Here is a 19,517-nt window from a genome sequence, read left to right as displayed (position 1 = left end):
AGCTGAGTTAATAATCCATCCTACTGCTGTTCTCTCTGGGATTTAGATGGTGCTCTGGGACTCCGGACGCTCTTCATGTTGCATATTTCCATAATGGCTGATAGAGGCTTCATGGCGCGATTCTCCACCCAGAGTCTGAGTTAGCTGGTGTATAAGGAACACCTTACAGAGTAGGGTGCCTTCGGTGCACCTGTGTGTTTAACAGCTGTGTGAGAGCCAGCAGGCTGCTGGGAGTTTGGGGATTGGCGCTTGCTATCCACTCATATCCAGCACCATTTCTTTTCATGAGAAAACGTGACCTGTTGGTAGCAGTCCCTGTTTTTCCTTTGGACTGTGGCATTTCCTGTCTTGGGTACTTCTGTGTTAATCCTGTGGGTGTTGCCGTTCCTTTTACCTGCAGCCTCTCGACGTCATTCCAGGTCCACTAGTGCTCTCTCCACTGCTGAATCTGTTGGGCAGTCAGGTGAACAAGTGCTAACTGCATGACTTGGCTTCTTCATCTGTTCTAGTTTCACACTCATTTCAACATTTGTTTTCATCAGTGTCGGCTAGCACTTGGCATGTATGCACCTCATATTTTTTTTTCCCCAACATGCTTTTATTTTTTTAAGTTGTTGAATGTTTATGGTTCTGTTAATAGGCCGTACATAGAAGCCTTATAGCCTGTTTGATAACATCATTTCTCCAGTGTTCGTATTTATGTTAAAACAAAACAAAGCAAAAAATGGGGACGCACGTTTCACTCTGTGTTCACTCCCTCCCTCAGGAAAACGACAACCCAAACTAGGTATCCTGAAGGGTCCCCACGGGGAATAGAGTATGGATATCATCCAGTAGTGTCGTTCAGCTCCAAAGTCTTTGCTCCTAATAAAATTTTGATTATTAATGTTAATTATTAGTGTCAGGTTCTAATTATTTGGAGGTACTGTTTAGTTACCAACTTATACATAATTTCACACGTGTAAAAATAAATGGATTGTCCTAAAATTTTTATGGAAAAACAAGATCATGATTCAGATAATTCGGTTGCTTTTGCAGCCTTTTGGACCCTAATCTTTCTGTCTCGGCCTCGTTTTAATACCAAAAATTCAGTGGTTAGCCATTGGGGCAAAAAGTGAGCATACAATAACGCATCGATTTGCCAGATTCAACTGGCATCATTTTGATATGCTAACAGTCCCTAATGCCTGCACTTGTCTCAACTGAGTAAGGTACCACCTACCAAATCACAGGTGACAGCTGTGACCAATTCTCTGAGTAGATATTTTCTCTGTTCTTCCTCTAAATGAAGTCAGGTATGCATTTTATTACATACGTTCTGATTGGCGCATGCCCCTGAAGCTTATGGGCCAGACTGAGGGCACAGTCCTATGTATCCATCTCTTGGGAAATGGAGCTTCACAATAGTGTCAGAGCAGTGAGGACGTAGCACAGATTTGGGTCTGGTGAAAACAAAAGGCTGCTCATTTTGCTTGGATCCAGACAAACATTTCCCCTTAAGATTTGAAATTCAAATGACTTATCATACATATCAAATGATCTTCAGTTACTGTGTATGACAAAGCTGTATGCATCTGGGAAGCACAGAATAATTGCATTTTTCTTACAGTTTTAATTTTGTGTCTGAAAAATCAGTATTACCCATGGAGCAAGAATTGCTGGCATGAGATTTTTTTATTTTTTTTAATTTAAAAAATTTTATTTAGATTCCGTTTTATTTTAGTTTTTGCTGGGTAATTTTTATATGGCTTATAAATTGAATTCCTTTCATTCTGTTACCCATAAATCCCTTACTATCTACCCTTTTTTAATGGAAAAAAAGATGACAAAGATCATTTATAAAACTATGTGCACAATAATTCTCAAATTTACACTTTTATATTTCAACTGATAATTTATATCTATATCGGTATATAGATATAATGGTTTTAGTTTATATGGTGTATTAAATTGCCTTTTAAACATAATGGCCAAGGTGTCATTCATTATGATCAGCAAGTGCATTAAAAAAGGGGATAGTATAACATACAATTTTTGTTTCTTTAAAAAAATTCATGACTGTATAACTGTTGATTAGCAGTGTTTAAATTTTTTTCCCTTTCTGTGGTGATGGAAGATACAATGTTTTGAAACTGACATTTTAAAAAAAGCTAAGTAGCACTTTTAAAGTTCACCAGTTTTGTCGGTGATGTTTTTGATCCATATCTAAAATTTTACATACATCATTTTATAGGAAAGATCAATTCGTGTAAAACAGATACTAGCGTTCCTTTTATTTTAAGTGCTTCATTACTAAAATGGGGCTAGTACAGAGATTTTCCTTGTTCAGTGTCTTATTTGTTAATAAAGAGCAGTTTTTTATCTTAACATTTTCTTCCAAAAGTTTTTCTTTAATACCTTAGCATTTTAAATAAGAGACTTTTACTAGTAGATAGTGCAATACACTTATTAAGTATAATTTAAACTGAGTTTCTCCTATTATATTTAAATATATATTTAAATCTCAGCACTTCTTAAGGAAGGCTGGTCAACTGTTCGGCTGACTTAAAGGGACTTTAGAAAGTTAGTCTTTATTGTCTATAATCATCGACAAGCTTAGAATAATTGTTTAAAATGCTAAAATTTGTTTTAAATTTTTGGAATTTTATCCCTTTTGTCTACATGTATAATATAGAGACTATCATTTAATAATCCTTTGAGGGACTCAGGAAAAATGTATACAATATCATCTGAATTATTAATGTTCTGCAGTGAAGATGCTAGCTTCGTGGTGATTATTAAAGAATTTTAATAAATTGATTTTTAAATAACCTTTTGTGACAGGCATCATGATGAACAAGTAACTAAAATTAATTAAATTTAGTCATAGTTAAACTGTAGTGACACTAGTGAAAATTTGCGTAGGGTTCAATTTAGTACATTTGTTTCAAATTTTAACTTTATTGCACATTGCATTAGAACTAATTTGTGAAACCCTGAAACTTTCTAATTAGTTTGACCAAACCTCAGGGACACTTGCCTGTAGAGGGAATGCTAAATAGATTAAAAGATAACTTGTAGCCCAGCTTCCTTCTATATATGCCCTGTGTCTCAATACTTTCCAAAAATAAAACATCATTAAAGAACCATTTCAATTGTCAGGATGCTTTGTGGCACAATAGTATTAAATGAACAACCTAACTTCTGCCACTGGTAAACTCAGATCAAGTGTAGTTAAAATTGGCGAGAGATTTTTCAGTGCCTCTGTTCTGTAGGTGAGAAGAGGCAGGAGTCCTTGAAAAGAACTGAGAAAAATGTGAATTCAAGTGACATACCTTTTTGCTTTTGTTTTTTTAAATAGACCGATTTGGCCTTGGCCAGGCAGGAAGAATACCTGGTTCTGTGAATGCCATGCGAGTTTTAAGCACGAGTACAGACCTTGAAGCTGCTGTTGCCGATGCTTTGGTAAGAGTCCTAGTGTGTGTAGAGCCTCTTTGAATTCTTCATCTGTGTTATTCTCTGTCTGAACAAAAAATTGCCTCCAAATCAGGTTACTGAATTATCTTTGACATTCTTTAAAATCGTGCAGATATTGGGTAAATTTATATTATTGCTTTTTTTCTTAAATTTTTATTATCTCTGTACATAAGTGAAAACTGGCTGTACAAAAACTATTAGCATCAAGTATTTCTTCTGTGCTCCTCAGTCCCAAGGAAGTTTTGATGACATTGGGCTCCTCTGATGTCATTGGGTGTCTTTGTATCCCCCCAGCATCTCCTTTTTCCCATTCTATTGCTTCTATTGCTTTACAAGCTTCGATGGCATAACCTAAACATACATTATAATATTTGTGGTTTGAAAATCTTGCATTTATTACACTACTTCACTAGTTTTTCTATATGATTTTTTTTAAATGAGTCCTTAAATCATTATGTAAGGAAACTTCCCAAATTTTGACATTGACTCTGAGAACATGAAGCACTGGTAGCGTATGTTTTTATGTCATTATAATGTAATATCTTTTTTAAAAAAAAAACGAAGTGATAAGATATCCTTAAATTTATGGTTATAGCAAAAAGTTCCTTAGTAGAATCCGTTCATGGTCTGATTGCTTTTTAAAGATACATTTCAGCTAGTAGTAACACAGCCTCTTGCATATTCTGGTTTGTGTGCTCAGCATTTAAAATAGGTATTCTTTAGAACTGTCTGATCTCTTGTCTTGCTTGCGCTGTTTGAAGATTTATTCTCTTCCAAGGAAAAAAGTATTATAACATTCTGCTTACAGATCCTGAAGTTTTAAATTCAGCCCTGTTTGTCTCATCAGAATTTTATATTCTAGGGCTGTAAGTGATCCTGACTTCAATCCCTTCCTGTCTCCCTCATTTATTCTTGCCCAGTCAGATTTCTTTCACAAAGTGGCTATGTAAGCAAGGGCTGCCTGGCCAGCTCTTTTTATCAACCTTATATGTAGGAGGTCCTTTTATCTGCCAGATACTGGAGTTGAGGATAATTGCCCTAACCATGGCTTTAACTTAAGAGTCACGAGCTGGAACAGAATTCTGTGAAACTGTTTCTCCTTCCAAGTTGCAGCATTCAAAATCTGTCTCTTATTTGTTCAGAGACCCTAGAAGTGGAGGTTAGAGGGGTGGGAAACGATGGATGCGCAAAATTCTTAGTTAAATGGGACTTCCAATTAAGGAGGGGGCAGGACATTCTTTAGTTCTTTAAAGAACTGCAGGAGGGACTGTGTATAAAGTTCTAGGAGGCAGAATAGGACTTGAGAATTCGTGCTTTGTCTTTACGTGACTTGGGCTTTTCTCTGAGCTCTAGCTCCTATTACATTCATGCTGCCCTTACTACTTTTTGTCCAAAGTGCTTGGTTTCTCTGATTGAACTGCTTCAGAAGAGAAAGCACAGGAATGGTACATATCCTTGCCTCACAGAATAGAAGCCCCAGGGGATGACAGAATGTATCCTAGCAATAGACAACTGAATGGATGGTGACTTTTGAGATGCTCCTCAGTGGGATGGGAGAGTTTTAGCAAAGTATTGTCGCCAGTACAGGAAGGTTTTATAATAGGTATAGGAGGGTTAGGAAATGCCATTTTGGAAGCATTCTTTATTATAATTCGCTTGATATGAATCGCTTGCTAACCTGTGTTTTTGATTTGCTAAGGTATGTTTTGCTGTACACTTTTGTTGCAAGAACAATCCCCACATATGCTTCTGACATAATTCTCTATGCTTTTTCCCGATCCTTCAATATTTTCCTGCCTACAGCTGTTAGGAGACTCCAGGAGCAAGGTACTAGTGCTTTAACTTTTGTTTTACAACTTTATTTTTTCTGTTGGGAGTATATCTCCTTTAGGAGCTAGTGAAAGCAACAAAAAATGTAGTATAGAAATTCTAATCTGAATTAAATTATGATTTTGTTGAACCTAGTGAAACTTTCATTAATGATGGAATCAGTCACCTCTCACATTTGTTACAGTATTTTTTTTGGATGTCAAGCTCTGTGCCTTCTCCTAATAGTATTTCATTTTATTTATTAACCCAGTTTGTATCAACTCTTATGTCGGTATTATTTCATGAATGGATATGTTCAACATTTTTCTTATTTTAGAAATTGAGTTTATATATAAGTCAGGTGATCATATAATTTATCATCCTAACAAAGATACCTTTGAGAGTGAAAGTGGGTGCTATTTATAATTATGCTGGAATAATAGTCAGAAGACTATTGCTGTCCTGAGCAAGTTGGGATGTATGTACAAGCCATATTATTAGAGAATTTCATTTACACAGTTTAAGCCAATAACTATTTGTTTTTCTCGCAAAGAAGTTATATTTTATGCATTTTTCAATTTTATATAGCTATTGCTGTATTATTTATAGCTTTAACTTACAGTTTCATATTCAGGGTAAGAAATGAATGAAGCAGGTATTATAGACTATGGGAAGGCGATTTGTGTTGTAAAATTTTAAGTCCTTAATAAAAGTGGCTCAGATAATTGAAGAATCCTTTTACATAGGATGCTCTGCCACCTACGTTTTAGTTTCAGACTTTCTTAATGTATCATGAATAGTCAAACAAATTTACCTGTAGGCTGTGCTCAAGTGACATTGCTTTTGTTGGGGAAGGGGCCGTGGGTGCACATACGTGCGCTGTGTCAGGTGCTGAGCCAGGTACTGAACACAGAATTCCACCGAATCCTCCCCACAAGCCTGTGCGAGGAATCCTCATCAGCATCCCAAAGACAGGGAAACTGAAGCAGAAAGATCAGGAGGCTTTCTGAGGTCACAGCCCGTCAGTGGCGGCCCTGGGATCACACCCCAAGTCTGTCTTACTGAGAAGTCCACTCGCTGTTCTAGAGACCATACTCTTCTCTCTGCCACAGGTTGCTCTGCTTATGACTTGTTGTACGTCTCCCGGAAGTCTGCTTTTCTGTTTATTCCCTAACCTGCAAGCACAGGGCAAGTGTGGTGTGTCTGCATATGTGTGTGTATGTTTTTACATTGAGCTCTTCGTTGTTGTTCATTTTGTTTGGTATGACTCATGGTCATCTCATCTTTCCATTTCTTCCTCGATCACCCCTACCCCTCTTTGGATCTGGTAGAAGAAGCCTGTGAGGCGGAGATACGAGCCATATGGGATGTATTCTGACGACGATGCCAACAGTGACGCCTCGAGTGTTTGCTCGGAGCGCTCCTACGGTTCCAGGAATGGTGGCATTCCCCATTATCTGAGGCAGACCGAGGATGTCGCAGAAGTTCTCAACCACTGTGCCAGTTCAAATTGGTCAGAAAGGAAAGAGGGGCTTCTAGGGCTGCAGAACTTGCTGAAGAGCCAAAGAACACTGAGGTGAGGACAAGAGGCCACTCTGTGAGCTAAGTTGGGGCCCCTGTTACACTCAGCAGGGGCCTATGTGGATTCCTTGCCATGTATGGAGTCCTTACAAAGTTCCAGCAGTAACGGTGGTCAGAGGGCTAAGACCTAGTCTGTGCCTCCCAGAGACTTTGAAATTTCTGGCAAATACTCTGTCATTTATTAGATTTATAAAAACATTTGGTTGTGGATAAGATGATAGTCTCAGTCTAAAATTTTTTAAATATATATGCATATACATAGTTTATAAATATGCATAATATGCATAGTAAAGAGATACTAAAATGCAGTACTCCAAAATAGTAACAGTATTAGTTCTAGAATTATTTTTGCTTTTTTTCTGTTTCTGTATTTCATAAATATTCTAAAATGAGCATGTATTACACATACCAAAAAAATGTGTGTTTGTACCATATTTCATCAACTATAAGGCACCATTGACAGCGTTATTTAATATCCCTCTAAGAAGAAATGCTGCTTATTAAACCTGACATTACTAATATGTCCTTGATTATAAGGTGAATCTCACAATCACAGAGATGTTAAAATGTGAAAAGTTGGACAACTTAGAATCCACGAAATACAGTATATTATATTTAGATAATTTTTTACAGAGGAATTAAGACACCGGATAAGTTTATGGTCCTAGGTGGGTTCTGCTAAAGCTAGGTGAGTATTGACAGTGAATCACTGCACCACAAGAGTGGCTGTCAAGTCAGTCTGACTCACCCTACTGTATTCCTACCTGCTGACCACCATCCCCACTTTACGCCATTCTGCTCATGAAGATATCATGGGAAGTTTTGCCTTCTGAAATGCAGGTAGCCTGACCTCTAGGGATCTGTCAAAAAACAGAATGAGGATGACTTGTTGTGATCATTGCTTCAAGGATCTGTATAATTCTGGTGGTCACAGGTTCATGATTCTTAGTATTCAAGTATCCATTGAATCTCTAGGAATCTCTTGATTAGCATTGGTCTAATCTAATGACATTGTGAATAATGTTAAAGAATCATTGAGTCATCTGTCGCATGTGTATGAGGGTAGATCACTCAGGCATGATTTGGGGAAGAGATAACACTTGGAATCAGCCTTGAAGTAAAAATGGGAGGTAAGAATAAGAAAAGGCAAAGAGGGTCTCTAATGAAATTAGTGTTTGCTTTGTCTTAGGCACAGTTGTAAGTAGGACTGGTTATCTGCTTTAATCCTTCCAGCCGCTAGGGAGCGCTTGTCCTGTGTGACTGATGGGGATATAAAGATGTCAGAGTACTTCGTCTGTAGCAGAGCTGAGATTAAAATTCAGGTCTGTCTGACCCCCTCCTTTACCCCATTGCTTTTCATCTGTGGCAGGTGGAAAACAACAGACCTGGAATGAAATGAACAGAACTTAGCTCCTGGCTTCGCCGCTTCCGTACATGTGAACTTAGGCAACCACTCTCTGAGATTGTTTGCTCATTTTTAAAATGAGAACAAAACTATGATGGTTTTATATTCCTGCTTAATTTCATCATGAGTTAAATAATATAATTCACTGTGAAAAAAACTTTTATATAACAATTACATAAAGCTTATGACTGAAATAAATGGATTTTTAAAAGCAAAGCTGTAATTAATTTCAGTGTTGATTTCTAAATTTTAAGTACATTTTTTTCCATTTTATTTCCTTTAGTCGAGTAGAATTGAAAAGATTGTGTGAGATCTTCACACGAATGTTTGCTGATCCTCACAGCAAAGTAAGTGGGAATCATACCTTGCTACCATACTCGCTGCATGTCTGTGTGAGCTGTATAATATACTACTGAAGAGTGAGAGAGAATTCCCTAGAGTGCGGTTTACACCTTATAGATTTAACACTAATTCCAGCAAAGGTTTGTCACAACTTTTAAAATCAGAATTCTTGGAAACTTCAAATGTCCATGAAACTTCAAGTCATAAATAAAGTGCATTTCAAGTAACAGTTATCATGGAGAGAATCAGATGTAGTCTTTCACTCAGCAAATATTTTTGGGTGGCTCCTTAATATTAGCCAAATAGTGGGCTAGGTGCTAGAATGTAACATTGTATTATAATATAGTGCCTTTTTAAAAAAAGTTATAGTAGTAAAGAAAATAATCAAGTGTATAATAATTTTTTGGCATCCCGTGTAGAATTTTTCTAATATCGGACAAGATGAAAAAATGGAAGCATTTATGTAATAGATTTATTGGAAAACCAGGTTGTTTTCTTCAAATAGAATTTTCTTGTCCCCAAGAACTTGCTGGATGGTGTCCCCTGAGCTGGCACCTATGCTCCTGGGGGACTAGGGAAGCATTAAGCCTGAGGACTGCCTTTGTGACGGGGCATCTCGCTGAAGAAAAACACCTGTCAGTGAGCGAGGGCCTCTCCAGGAGCAGTGCCAAGAGGGGCCCTTTATCAAAGTTCACTTGGAGTCTAGATTTTAAATAAATACCATCGTTTGGGAGGAAGCCTTTAGAGCAGGGGTGTCCAAACTGCAGCCTGTGGGCCAACTGCGGCCCGCAATCCATTTTTTATTGGCCCGCAGCAATTCCAAAAATATACTTAGTTTACTTAAATAAACCAGGTGAGGCAACACGTACGTCACCTCGAGTGAGTGGCCCGGCTGTTTGTGTATTTTACCGTATATGGCCCTTGGTGAAAACCGTTGAAAAAAGTTTAGACACCCCTGCTTTAGAGGCTGATAGGTGCTTTTAGAGAAAGAAAACAGGGATAATGAAATTGGGAAAGTTAAAGGGTGAATAAAAGACAGAAACTATAGTGTAGAAATTGATAAAATGTCAATCACCATAAACAAATCTTAAATGCTTGACATATAGGATTTAACTATTTAAAATCTTGTCTATTTAACTATTTTCTACTGCAATTTTTCTAGTAAAAGTAATCTGTTCTAAATTTTGCTGGAAGAATGAAACCTGTGATGGCCAGAAAGTCCAGCCCATTTTTGTCATGTCCCTTCTTTTCCTAGCCTTTCTCCTTCATAGGAATTGTCCTTGAAGGGTCAAAACATCCATCTGTCTATTCATTCACTGTTTACTGAGTAACTGCTTGGCTAGAGATGCAGAAAACAGCACGTGACTCCTGCCATTGAGCGGAGAGTGAATGCAGTCAGGGGTTCTCCCCCTTTTTTGTCAGCACTTCTCAGTAATTCATCTCAAAGCATGTCTTAAAATTCCTATTATGACCCTCACAGCTAGGTTAACGTTAACAATATTAATAAGATCCAAGAAAAGTGGATGCCACCTTTTTTTTCTTTTAATATTTATTAAGTACCTATTGTGTCAGGTGTTGGACTAAATGCTGGTGACACATGTTGGTGAGGAACGCAGAAACAGCCCGAGTACTTCCAGTCTCGGGGGAGCTGAATCTTAACCAGTGGTCACACACATCACAGACTGGATTTGAGTTTTTTCAGTGGAGTAGCCAGAGGTTTCCCCAAGAAAGTGACATATACATTAAAATCTGAAAGATTAGCAGTTAACTACTAGGTGAAAGCCTTTCAGGTAAGGGAACCACACAGATAACCAGAGATAACAATTATCAAGATTTTCCTCTAAGACAGTGTTAAACACAGTAAGATTTAAAGGCATAACCAAAGGTATAATTATCAAGATTATTCTCTAAGATAGTGTTAAAATCAGTAAGATTTAAGGATAAACATAACATTCATAGGATTCATAGCGTAAAGAATATTAGTTTTTGGACATTGATGAAATTTTTGTTACCTGTCACCTCTAGATTGCTGATTCAGAACCAGAATGTGAGGATAAAGAAGGAAATTTGTTTCCCACAGAAGGCTCTTGTACAGTGAGTTTGGAAGTCTCAGTTTAGTTATTATTTACTAGCTGCCTTGGAGCTGAGCTAGGAATCCCACAGCTGGGGTTCATTGACTTTCTTCTGAGCTAGCTCACAGGAGACCCCTGGTGGTTGATAATTACTGCGCTCTAATGGTATATGATGGCTGGCTGGTCCCAGTAGAGCACGACTCATTCATTCACCAAGGTGGGGACACAGTGCCACTTACCTCCTTGAATTCGGTTCAGGGATATTCCACTGCCATTCTTTCTCATCTTAGCAGTAATGAGTAGACAGCAGAATGACAATTATGTGAGCTGTCAGTGCCTTTTATTCTAAGCCATAATCTTTTATAAAGATTTTCATGGCTTTTATAATATCTTTTTATAAAGATATTAGTTTACACTATCTGAACTGGCATACTTTAAAATAGATGACTAAAATGAAATATATCCACAAGTTTTTTTCGCCTCATTCTGTAATAGTATTTTTTGTGTGTGTAGGTATCACGTTGTAATCTTTATTCATTAGAAGTAATTTTTTTTCATTTACACTCGACATACAATATATTAGTTTCATGTGTACAACATAGTGATTAGACATTTATATAACTTAGAAAGTGATCACCCCAATAAGTCTAGTACTCACCTGATACCATACAGTTATTACAATATTATTGCTGTATTCCCTGCGCTGTACTTTATATCCCTGTGACTGTTTTTATAATTGGCAATTTGTACATCTTAATACCTTCCCCTTTTTCACTCCTTCTCACCCCTCCCATCTGGCAACCATCAGTGTGTTCTCTGTATCTATGGTTTTGTTTCTGTTTAGTTTATTTATTTTATTTTTTAGATTCCACGTATAAGCAGAATCATATGGTATTTGTCTTTCTCTGTCTGACCTATTTCACTTAGCATAATTCCTTCTGGATCCAACCAGTTTGTCGCAAAGGGCAAGATTTTATTCTTTTTTATGGCCCAGTAATATTCCATTGTTTATACACACACACACACACACACACACACACACACACACACACAGACATATATCACATCTTTTTTATCCATTCGTCTGTTGATGGATACTTAGGTGGTTTCCATATCTTGGCTATTGTAAATAATGTTACAATGGAAATAGGGATGTATATATCTTTCAAATTAGTGTTTTGGATTTCTTCAGATAAATACCCAGGAGTGGAATTGCTGGGCCATATGGTAGTTCTATTTTTAATTTTTTGAGGAACCTTCAAACTGTTTTACATAGTGGCTGCACCAATTTGCAATCCCATCAACAATGCATAAGGGTTCCCTTTTCTCCACATCCTCAATAACACTTGTTTGTTGATTTATTAATTATAACCATTCTGACAGGTGTGAGGTGATATCTCATTGTGGTTTTCATTTGCATTTCCCTGATGACTAATGAAGTTGAGCATCTTTTCATCTATTGACCATCTGTATGTCATCTTCTGGAGAAATGTCCATCGAGATCCTCTACCCATTTTTCAATTAGACTGTTTAATTTTTTCATGTTACGTTGTATGAGTTCCTTACATATTTTGCATATTAACCCCTTATCAGAGGTATATGGTGAACATCTTCTCCTGTTCAGTAATTTGTCTTTTCATTTTATTGATGGTTTACTTTGCAGTGCAAAACCTTTTTCGTTTAATGTAGTCCCATTTGCTTATTTTTCTTTTGTTTCCCTTGCCTGAGGAGATACATCAGAAAAAATACTACTAAAAACAATGTCAGAGAGCTTACTGCCTATGTTTTCTAAGAGTTTTATGGTTTGGGGTCTTACATTTAAGTCTTAAATCCAGTTTGAGTTTATTCTTTTATAAAATCTAAGAAGGTTGTCTAGTTTCATTTTTTTCCATGTATCTGCCCAGTTTTCCCAGCACCATTTATTGAATAGACTGTCTTTATCCCATTGTATAGTCTTGCCACCTTTTTCATAGATTAATTGACCATACAGGCATGAATTTATTTCTTGGCTCTTTAGTCTTTTCCATTGAGATTGTTTTCTTAATTTCTCTGGTAGTTCGTTATTGGTGTATAAAAATGCAACTGATTTCTGAATATTAATTTTGTATCCTGCTACTTGACTGAATTCATTTATCAGTTTGAATAGTTTTTTTGGTGGAATCTTTAGGGTATTCTCTATATAGTATGATCTCACCTGCAAATAATGACAGTTTTACTTCTTTTTTTTCAATTTGGATGCCTTTTATTTCTTGTCCGATTGCTGTAGCTGGGACTTGGAATACTATGTTGAGTAAAAGTGGTGAAAGTGGGCATCCTTGTCTTGCTCCTGATCTTAAAGAAAAAGCTTTCAGCTTTTCACTGTTGAGTGTGATGTTAGCTGTGGGTTTGTCATGTATGGCCTTTATTATATTGAGATTTGTTCACTCTATCCCCACCTTGCTGAGAGTTTTTATCATAAATGGATGCTGGATTTTGTCAAATACTTTTTCTGCATCTATTGATTGGATAATATGATTTTTATCCTTTTGTTTATGTGATGTATCACGTTAATTTGTGGATATTGAACCAACCTTGCATCTCAGGAAGAAATCCCACTTGATCATGGTGTATGATCTTTTAATGTGTTACTTAATTTGGTTTGCTAATATTTTATTGAGGGGTTTAAGCATTTATGTTCATCAGAGATATTAGCTTATTATATTTCTTTTTGTAAGGTCTTTGTCTGGTTTTGGTATCAGGGTTATTCTGGCCTCGTAATGTGAGCTTGGGATCTTTCCTCTTTAATTTTTTTGAATAGTTTGAGGACAATAGATATTATTTCTTCTTTTAATGTTTGGTAAAATTCACCTGTGAAGCCATCTGGTCCATTTGTAGGTTGGGGGTTTTTGATTAGTGATTCAATTTTGTTAGTAGTTAGTAGTTTGTTCAGATTTTCTGTCTCTTCTTGATTCACTCTTAGAAAACTGCATGTTTCTAGGAATTTAGTCATTTGTTTTCCGTAATTGTTCATAGTATTTTCTTATAATCCTTTGTATTTTCCAATGTCAGTTGTCTCTAGTTTCTAGTGTCAGTCTATTGCCTCTCTCATTTCTGATTTTATTTGGACCCTCTCTTTTTTTTCTTGTTGAGTCTGGTTCTCGTCAGAGAACCATCTTTGGTTTCATTGATCTTTTGTCCTTTTTTTGACTCTTTCTTTCATTTCCACGCTGATCTTTATTATTTCCTTCCTTCCACTCACTCTGGAGTTAGATTGTTTATTAGATTGTTAATAGATTATTACAGGCAAGCCTGTAGTGCCATGAATTTCCCTCTTAGAACTGCTTTGGTTGTGTCCTATAGATTTTGGATCATATGTGTCAAGGTGTCTTTTTATTTCTTCCTTGATCTCATTGTTCACCAATTTATTGTTTAGTAGCATGTTATTTAGCTGCCATGTATTTGTGTTTTTCAGTTTTCTTGTAACTGATTTCTAGTTTCATACCATTATGATTAGAGAAGATGCTTGATATGATTTCATACTTCTTAAATTTATTGAGACTTGTTTCATGGCCCAACATGTGACCTATGGTGGAAGGAATGGTCCATGAGCACTTGAAACAAATGTATATTATGCTGCTTTTGGGTTAAATGTCCTAAATATTTCAATTAAGTCCCATCTGGTTGAAGTGTCATTTATGGCCACTGTTTAGTTATTCATGTTCCTTCTGAATGATCTATCCATTGATGTCAATGGGGTGTTAAAGTTTTCTGTGACTGTATTACTGCTGATCTCTCCCTTTATGTCCGTCAATACTTTCTTTATATATTTAGATGCTCCTATGTTGGGTGTGGAAGTGTTCACAAGAGTTATATCCTCTTGTTGGACACATCCCTTTATCATTATAAAATGTTCTTTGCCTCCTGTTACAGCCTTTGTTTTAAAGTCTATTTTTGAAATAACTTTTTCCATCCCTTCACTTTCAGTCTATGTGTGTGTTTGGATCTGAAGTGGGTCTCTTGTAGGCAGCATATGAATGGGTCTTGTTTTCTTACCCATTCAGTCACCCTACGTCTTGATTGGAGCATTTAGTCCTTTACATTTAAAATAATTATTGGTAGGTATATAGTTACTGCCATGTTATTAATTTGTTTTCTGATTGTTTTTGTAGTTTGTTTTTTTTGTTTCTGTTTTATTCTCTTACTATGTTCTCTTGTATATTGATGACTTTCTATAGTGTTGTGTTTGGATTCCTTTCTTTTTATTTCTTGTACATCTTTTGTAGATCTTTTTGCTTTATTGTTACCATGTGCTTCATATATACCAAGCTATGTTTATACCAGTCTTTTTTAAGTTGATGGTTGCTTAAGCTTAAACACTTTGTAAAATCTCTACCATTTTTACTTGCCTGCTCCACATTCATGTTTTTGTCATTATTTTTTATTTCTTGTGTGTGTATTTCTTAATTTACTGTTGTAATTACATGTAATCTTCCTACTTTTGCCTTTAAGCTTTGTACTAATTTTATAGTTGGCTGATTCACTGCTTTTATTATTTGTTTGCCTTTGTCACTGAGAATCTGGTTTTTCTTTGGTATACTTTCTTCATATTTTTTATTTTGTTTCTTAGAGAAGTCCCTTTAACTTTTCATGTAATACTGGTTTGGTGGTTTTATCTTGTCTGGGAAATTCTATTGTTCCTTCTAAATGATTGCCTTGTTGGGTAGAGTAATCTTAGTTGTAGGTCCTTGCTTTTCATCATGTTGAATATTTTGTGCCAGTCCCTTCTGGCCTTTAAAGTTTCTGTTGAGAAATCAGCTGTCAGTCTTATGGAAGCTCCTTTGTAGGTAACTAACTGCTTTTCTTTTGCCTCTTTTAAGATTCTCTCTCTGTCTTTAACCTTTTCCATTTTAATTAGAATGAGCCTTGGTGTGGGCTCGTTTGGGACTTTCTACACCTCCTGGCCTTGTATGTCTATTTCCTTCACCAGGTTAGGGAAGTTTTCTGTTACTATTTCTTCACATATCTTTTCAGTCCCTTGCTCTCTCTTCTCCTTCTGGTACCCCTGTAATATGAGTGTTGTTACACTTTATGTTGCCCGAGAGGCCTCTTAAGCTGTCCTCTGTTTTTTAATTCTTTTTTCTTTTTGCTATTCCAATTGGGTGTTTTTGGCTACCTTTTCTTCCAGATCGCTGATTTGATCCTCTGCTTCATCTAACCTGCTGTTGATTCCATCCAATGTATTCTTTATTTCAGTTACTGTTGTTTTCATATCTGGTAGCTTCTTTTTTATGGTTTGTATCTCTGTGCAAGTTCTCACTGAATTCATCTATTCTTTCCCTGTTTTCTTTGAACATCATTTTAACCAGTATTTGAACTCTGCATCTGGTAGATTGCTTGCCTCCATTTCGTTTAGTTCTTTTTTTGGAGTTTTGTCCTGTTCTTTCATTTGGGACATGTTTCTTTGTCTCCTTATTTTGGCTGCCTCTCTGTGTTTGTTTCTATGTATTAGGTAAATTCGCTATGTCTCCCAGTCTTGGAAAAGTGGCCGTATGTAGTAGGTGCCCTGTATGGCCCAGTGGCACACACTCCCTGGTCACCTGCCCATGGTACTCCATGGGTGTGGGTTGTGTGTGACTCCTATTGTAGTTGAGCCTTGATACTATTGGCATCAAATGGTGGGCTTGACCCTCGGGCTGACTGTATAGGAGGACTGACTGTGACTACAGTGGATAGGCTGTTGTATGGGGGTAGACCCCATGGAACATGAATCGCTTTAGCGGGGCTCTGGTGTCTGCTGAGTTTGCCCTTTGGGTGTGTTGTGTCTGGAGCAGGTTGGGTGGTGCTCTGATATGATCTGAAGCTGGTGTGTTGGTTCTGCAGCCCACTTGGAAGGGACTCCTGTGCATGCCTATGTCAGCTGTTGCCTGTGTCTGGCCATGGCCACCTTGTAGGAGCTACAAAGTGATCTGCATGGTTGGTAGCCGCCTGTGCTGGGCTTGGAGGTGCCCAGGAGAGACAGTGTTGTGAATTGAAGCTGGCTACCACTAGTGCCGGGCTTGGGGCCACTTATGAAGAGGTATGGAGAATGCCGAGACCAGTTGCTGCTTGTTTGTGGTTTGTGGGTTTTTGAGAAATTTTAGGAAATTCTGCAGCATGGGCCAACTCTGGCTGCTAGTGTGGAAAATCCGTTAAAAGAGGTTTGGGTTCACAACTTGGGTGGGGTGGGGTCTCAGGGAATCATCAAGTCTGGATGAACGATGTTAGGTTAATGGAGAGTTCAGATTGGCACTTGTCTACACCTGCTGGCTGGGTAGGGGAAGGACTCAACAAAGGAATAATGGCACCTGCCAGCACTTCTGAACAGAGATAGCTGTGAGAGCTGTCCCAACCCTTGCCCCTCCAACCTTTGTCCTGAAGCTAGTCAATTCAGTTACTCCCTGTATGTCCCTCATGTTTTTCAAGCTGCTGCTCCTGCCCTGGAACTCTGAGTGAGTGATTTTTGAGAGGTGTGAGTTTGTGCTTGGGCCCTTTAAGATCTGCAGCACCTTTGTTTCTAGCAGGTTGTTGTCTTTCTCAGTCACAATCTGCACTGGTTTTCACAGCCAGATGTTACAGGGACTTATCTTCCTGGCCCTGATGCCCTGGGCTGGGTAGCCTAGTGTGGTGCTGGGACCCCTTGCTCCTCAGGGGTACTTCTGTAGCCAAGATTTCCCTCCTGATTCTTAACCACCACACGTGGGTATGGGACCAGTTCGTTCATTGTCTCTGTTCCTCCTACCAGTCTCAACATGGCTTCTTCCTTATATCCTTAGCTGTAGGACTTCTGATCAGCTAGTCTTCAGGAGGTTTTCAAGGGTGGTGGTTTTATAATTTAGTTGTAATTTTGATGTGGTTGTGGGAGGAAGCGAGCACAGCATCTGCCTGCTCTGCCTCCTTGACCGGGAGTCTTTCTATAATAGTATTCGTTGAATGTTAGATAATGACCAATCATAGTATAGAATTATGATGTATACAAAGTTTTTTTTAGAGAGAGAGAAAAGAAGAAAAGGCTTCCAAGTTAAACTAATACTTTTCTGCAAAGTTAATTGTCTCTGTACTGAATTTTAAAGGCATATTGAGGGAAGGGAGAATATTTTATCAGTTTGTAGCCTTTTCAGGTCTTTTAAGAAACTGCATGAAAATAGTATTAATTCGCTGTGGACTAACATGGAATTTGTTTTGTTGCATGGCCTGGTTTGCGGTGGAATTCACATCAGAGAGTAAGTTCCAATCCTGTTTCCTTTATTTTCTTTAATACATTTGCCTTTTATAGTATGACCAGTTATAAACAGTGTTAACCTAAGTTGTAAGTGTCTGGCAAAGCCAATATAGGCGTATTTAATGTTTTGGAGACTTTGGAGGAAATAATGAATTAAATATGTGAAATGTTTGGTTTTCATTTGTGTCTAGGTTTTCAGTATGTTTTTGGAGACTCTTGTAGATTTTATAATAATTCATAAAGATGACTTGCAAGACTGGCTTTTTGTTCTTCTCACACAATTACTTAAGAAAATGGGAGCAGATTTACTTGGATCTGTGCAAGCAAAAGTTCAGAAGGCTCTAGATGTCACAAGGTAAGTGTTTTTCCCAGCTTTTCATATATAATTGGCGTACAACAATGTATAACTTTAAAATGTAAAACGTGATGATTTGATATACATATGTACTGATGACCACAGTTAACAATTTCTTTACCTCACATAATTACCTTTTTTTTTTGTTGTGGTGAGAACGTCTAAGAGATCTATTCTCGTAAGACCTTTCAAGTATACAATATGGTGTTGTTAACTATATTATTACTGGAAGTCTGTACCCTTTGACCAACATTTCCCCATTTCCTTTACCCCCTAACCACTGGCAACCACCATTCTACTCTCTGTTTCTATGGATTTAGCTTTTTAAAATTTTTTTTGAGATTCCACATCTAAATCAAAATTAGGGAACATTCCTATACAGCAGTATAGCATTGGCGACAAGGGCTAGGGTGAGCCAGCTGATAATAAATGAATGAAGTAGATAGGAGGGAGGGTAATTAATACAGTAGGCTGGAGACGTGTGGTCAGTTGTAAACATGTTGGAATGTGTGTCCAGTGGTACCAGACTTTTCAAAGTAGGTTAGAAATGTGGATTAAGGCAACACATTCAAGAAGGTTTTTTTTGTTTTTGTTTTTTTCTTTTTTTTTTTACACTGTGAAAGCCAAATAAAACATTTGTGAGCCAGACTTGGCCTGTAAGTTGCTTGCTTAATTTAGGTGAATTTATGAATGACAAGATCCATTTCAGATTTTTAGGGATGGCGGGAATATTATAATTATATTCCTAAATGTTGGTGGTTAAGGAAAACAGTTACTCCCTCCTGCTAATTTTCCTGGATACCTCTTTCCTTTAAGAATCCTGTTCTCAGTAGACTTGGCCTAAGTTTCTAAAGCTTGTTTATCATTCCCTTTTCCTCAGCAGCTGAGATGATAGCTGCTTAAGCTTACCTGGGATTAGTCAGTGAGTATCTAGAGCAGGGGTGTCCAAACTTTTTTCAACGTTTTTCACCAAGGGCCATATGCAGTAAAATACACAAACAGCCGGGCCACTCACTCGAGGTGAAGTACGTATTGCCTCACCTGGTTTATTTAAGTAAACTAAATCTATTTTTGGAATTTGCTGCGGGCCACTTAACAATGGATTGCGGACCGCAGTTGGCCCGCTGGCCGCAGTTTTGACACCCCTGGTCTAGAGGCTCAGTGTTGGCTGAGAGCTTTTCCTCAAGTAACAGACCTGATTGCAGATCTGCCTCAGTATCCTTTGGCTGTATATTTCCAGGTTAAATACACCAGTTAACT

General features: G+C 37.5%; 1 protein-coding gene across 39 annotated transcripts in view; it reads left to right on the top strand.

Annotated features, from left to right (window-relative positions):
- CLASP1 (cytoplasmic linker associated protein 1) overlaps positions 1–19,517 on the top strand; it is a 246,530-nt gene that overhangs the window by 170,943 nt on the left and 56,070 nt on the right. For 11 of the 39 annotated variants that reach the window (XM_033111608.1, XM_033111605.1, XM_033111599.1 and 8 more), the window contains 8 exons: positions 401–463; positions 3,341–3,444; positions 5,260–5,283; positions 6,597–6,841; positions 8,535–8,598; positions 10,619–10,687; positions 17,901–17,903; positions 18,094–18,257. In XM_033111608.1, coding sequence (XP_032967499.1) covers positions 401–463; positions 3,341–3,444; positions 5,260–5,283; positions 6,597–6,841; positions 8,535–8,598; positions 10,619–10,687; positions 17,901–17,903; positions 18,094–18,257 — 736 coding nt within the window. The remainder of the gene's footprint in view (positions 1–400; positions 464–3,340; positions 3,445–5,259; positions 5,284–6,596; positions 6,842–8,534; positions 8,599–10,618; positions 10,688–17,900; positions 17,904–18,093; positions 18,258–19,517) is intronic. The other 28 variants (XM_033111624.1, XM_033111632.1, XM_033111612.1 and 25 more) reach the window with 7 other exon arrangements.

Source organism: Rhinolophus ferrumequinum, chromosome 8 (assembly GCF_004115265.2).
Source record: "Rhinolophus ferrumequinum isolate MPI-CBG mRhiFer1 chromosome 8, mRhiFer1_v1.p, whole genome shotgun sequence".
In the NCBI taxonomy this organism is placed as follows: domain Eukaryota; kingdom Metazoa; phylum Chordata; class Mammalia; order Chiroptera; family Rhinolophidae; genus Rhinolophus; species Rhinolophus ferrumequinum.
This window is presented reverse-complemented; position numbering and strand designations above follow the sequence as displayed.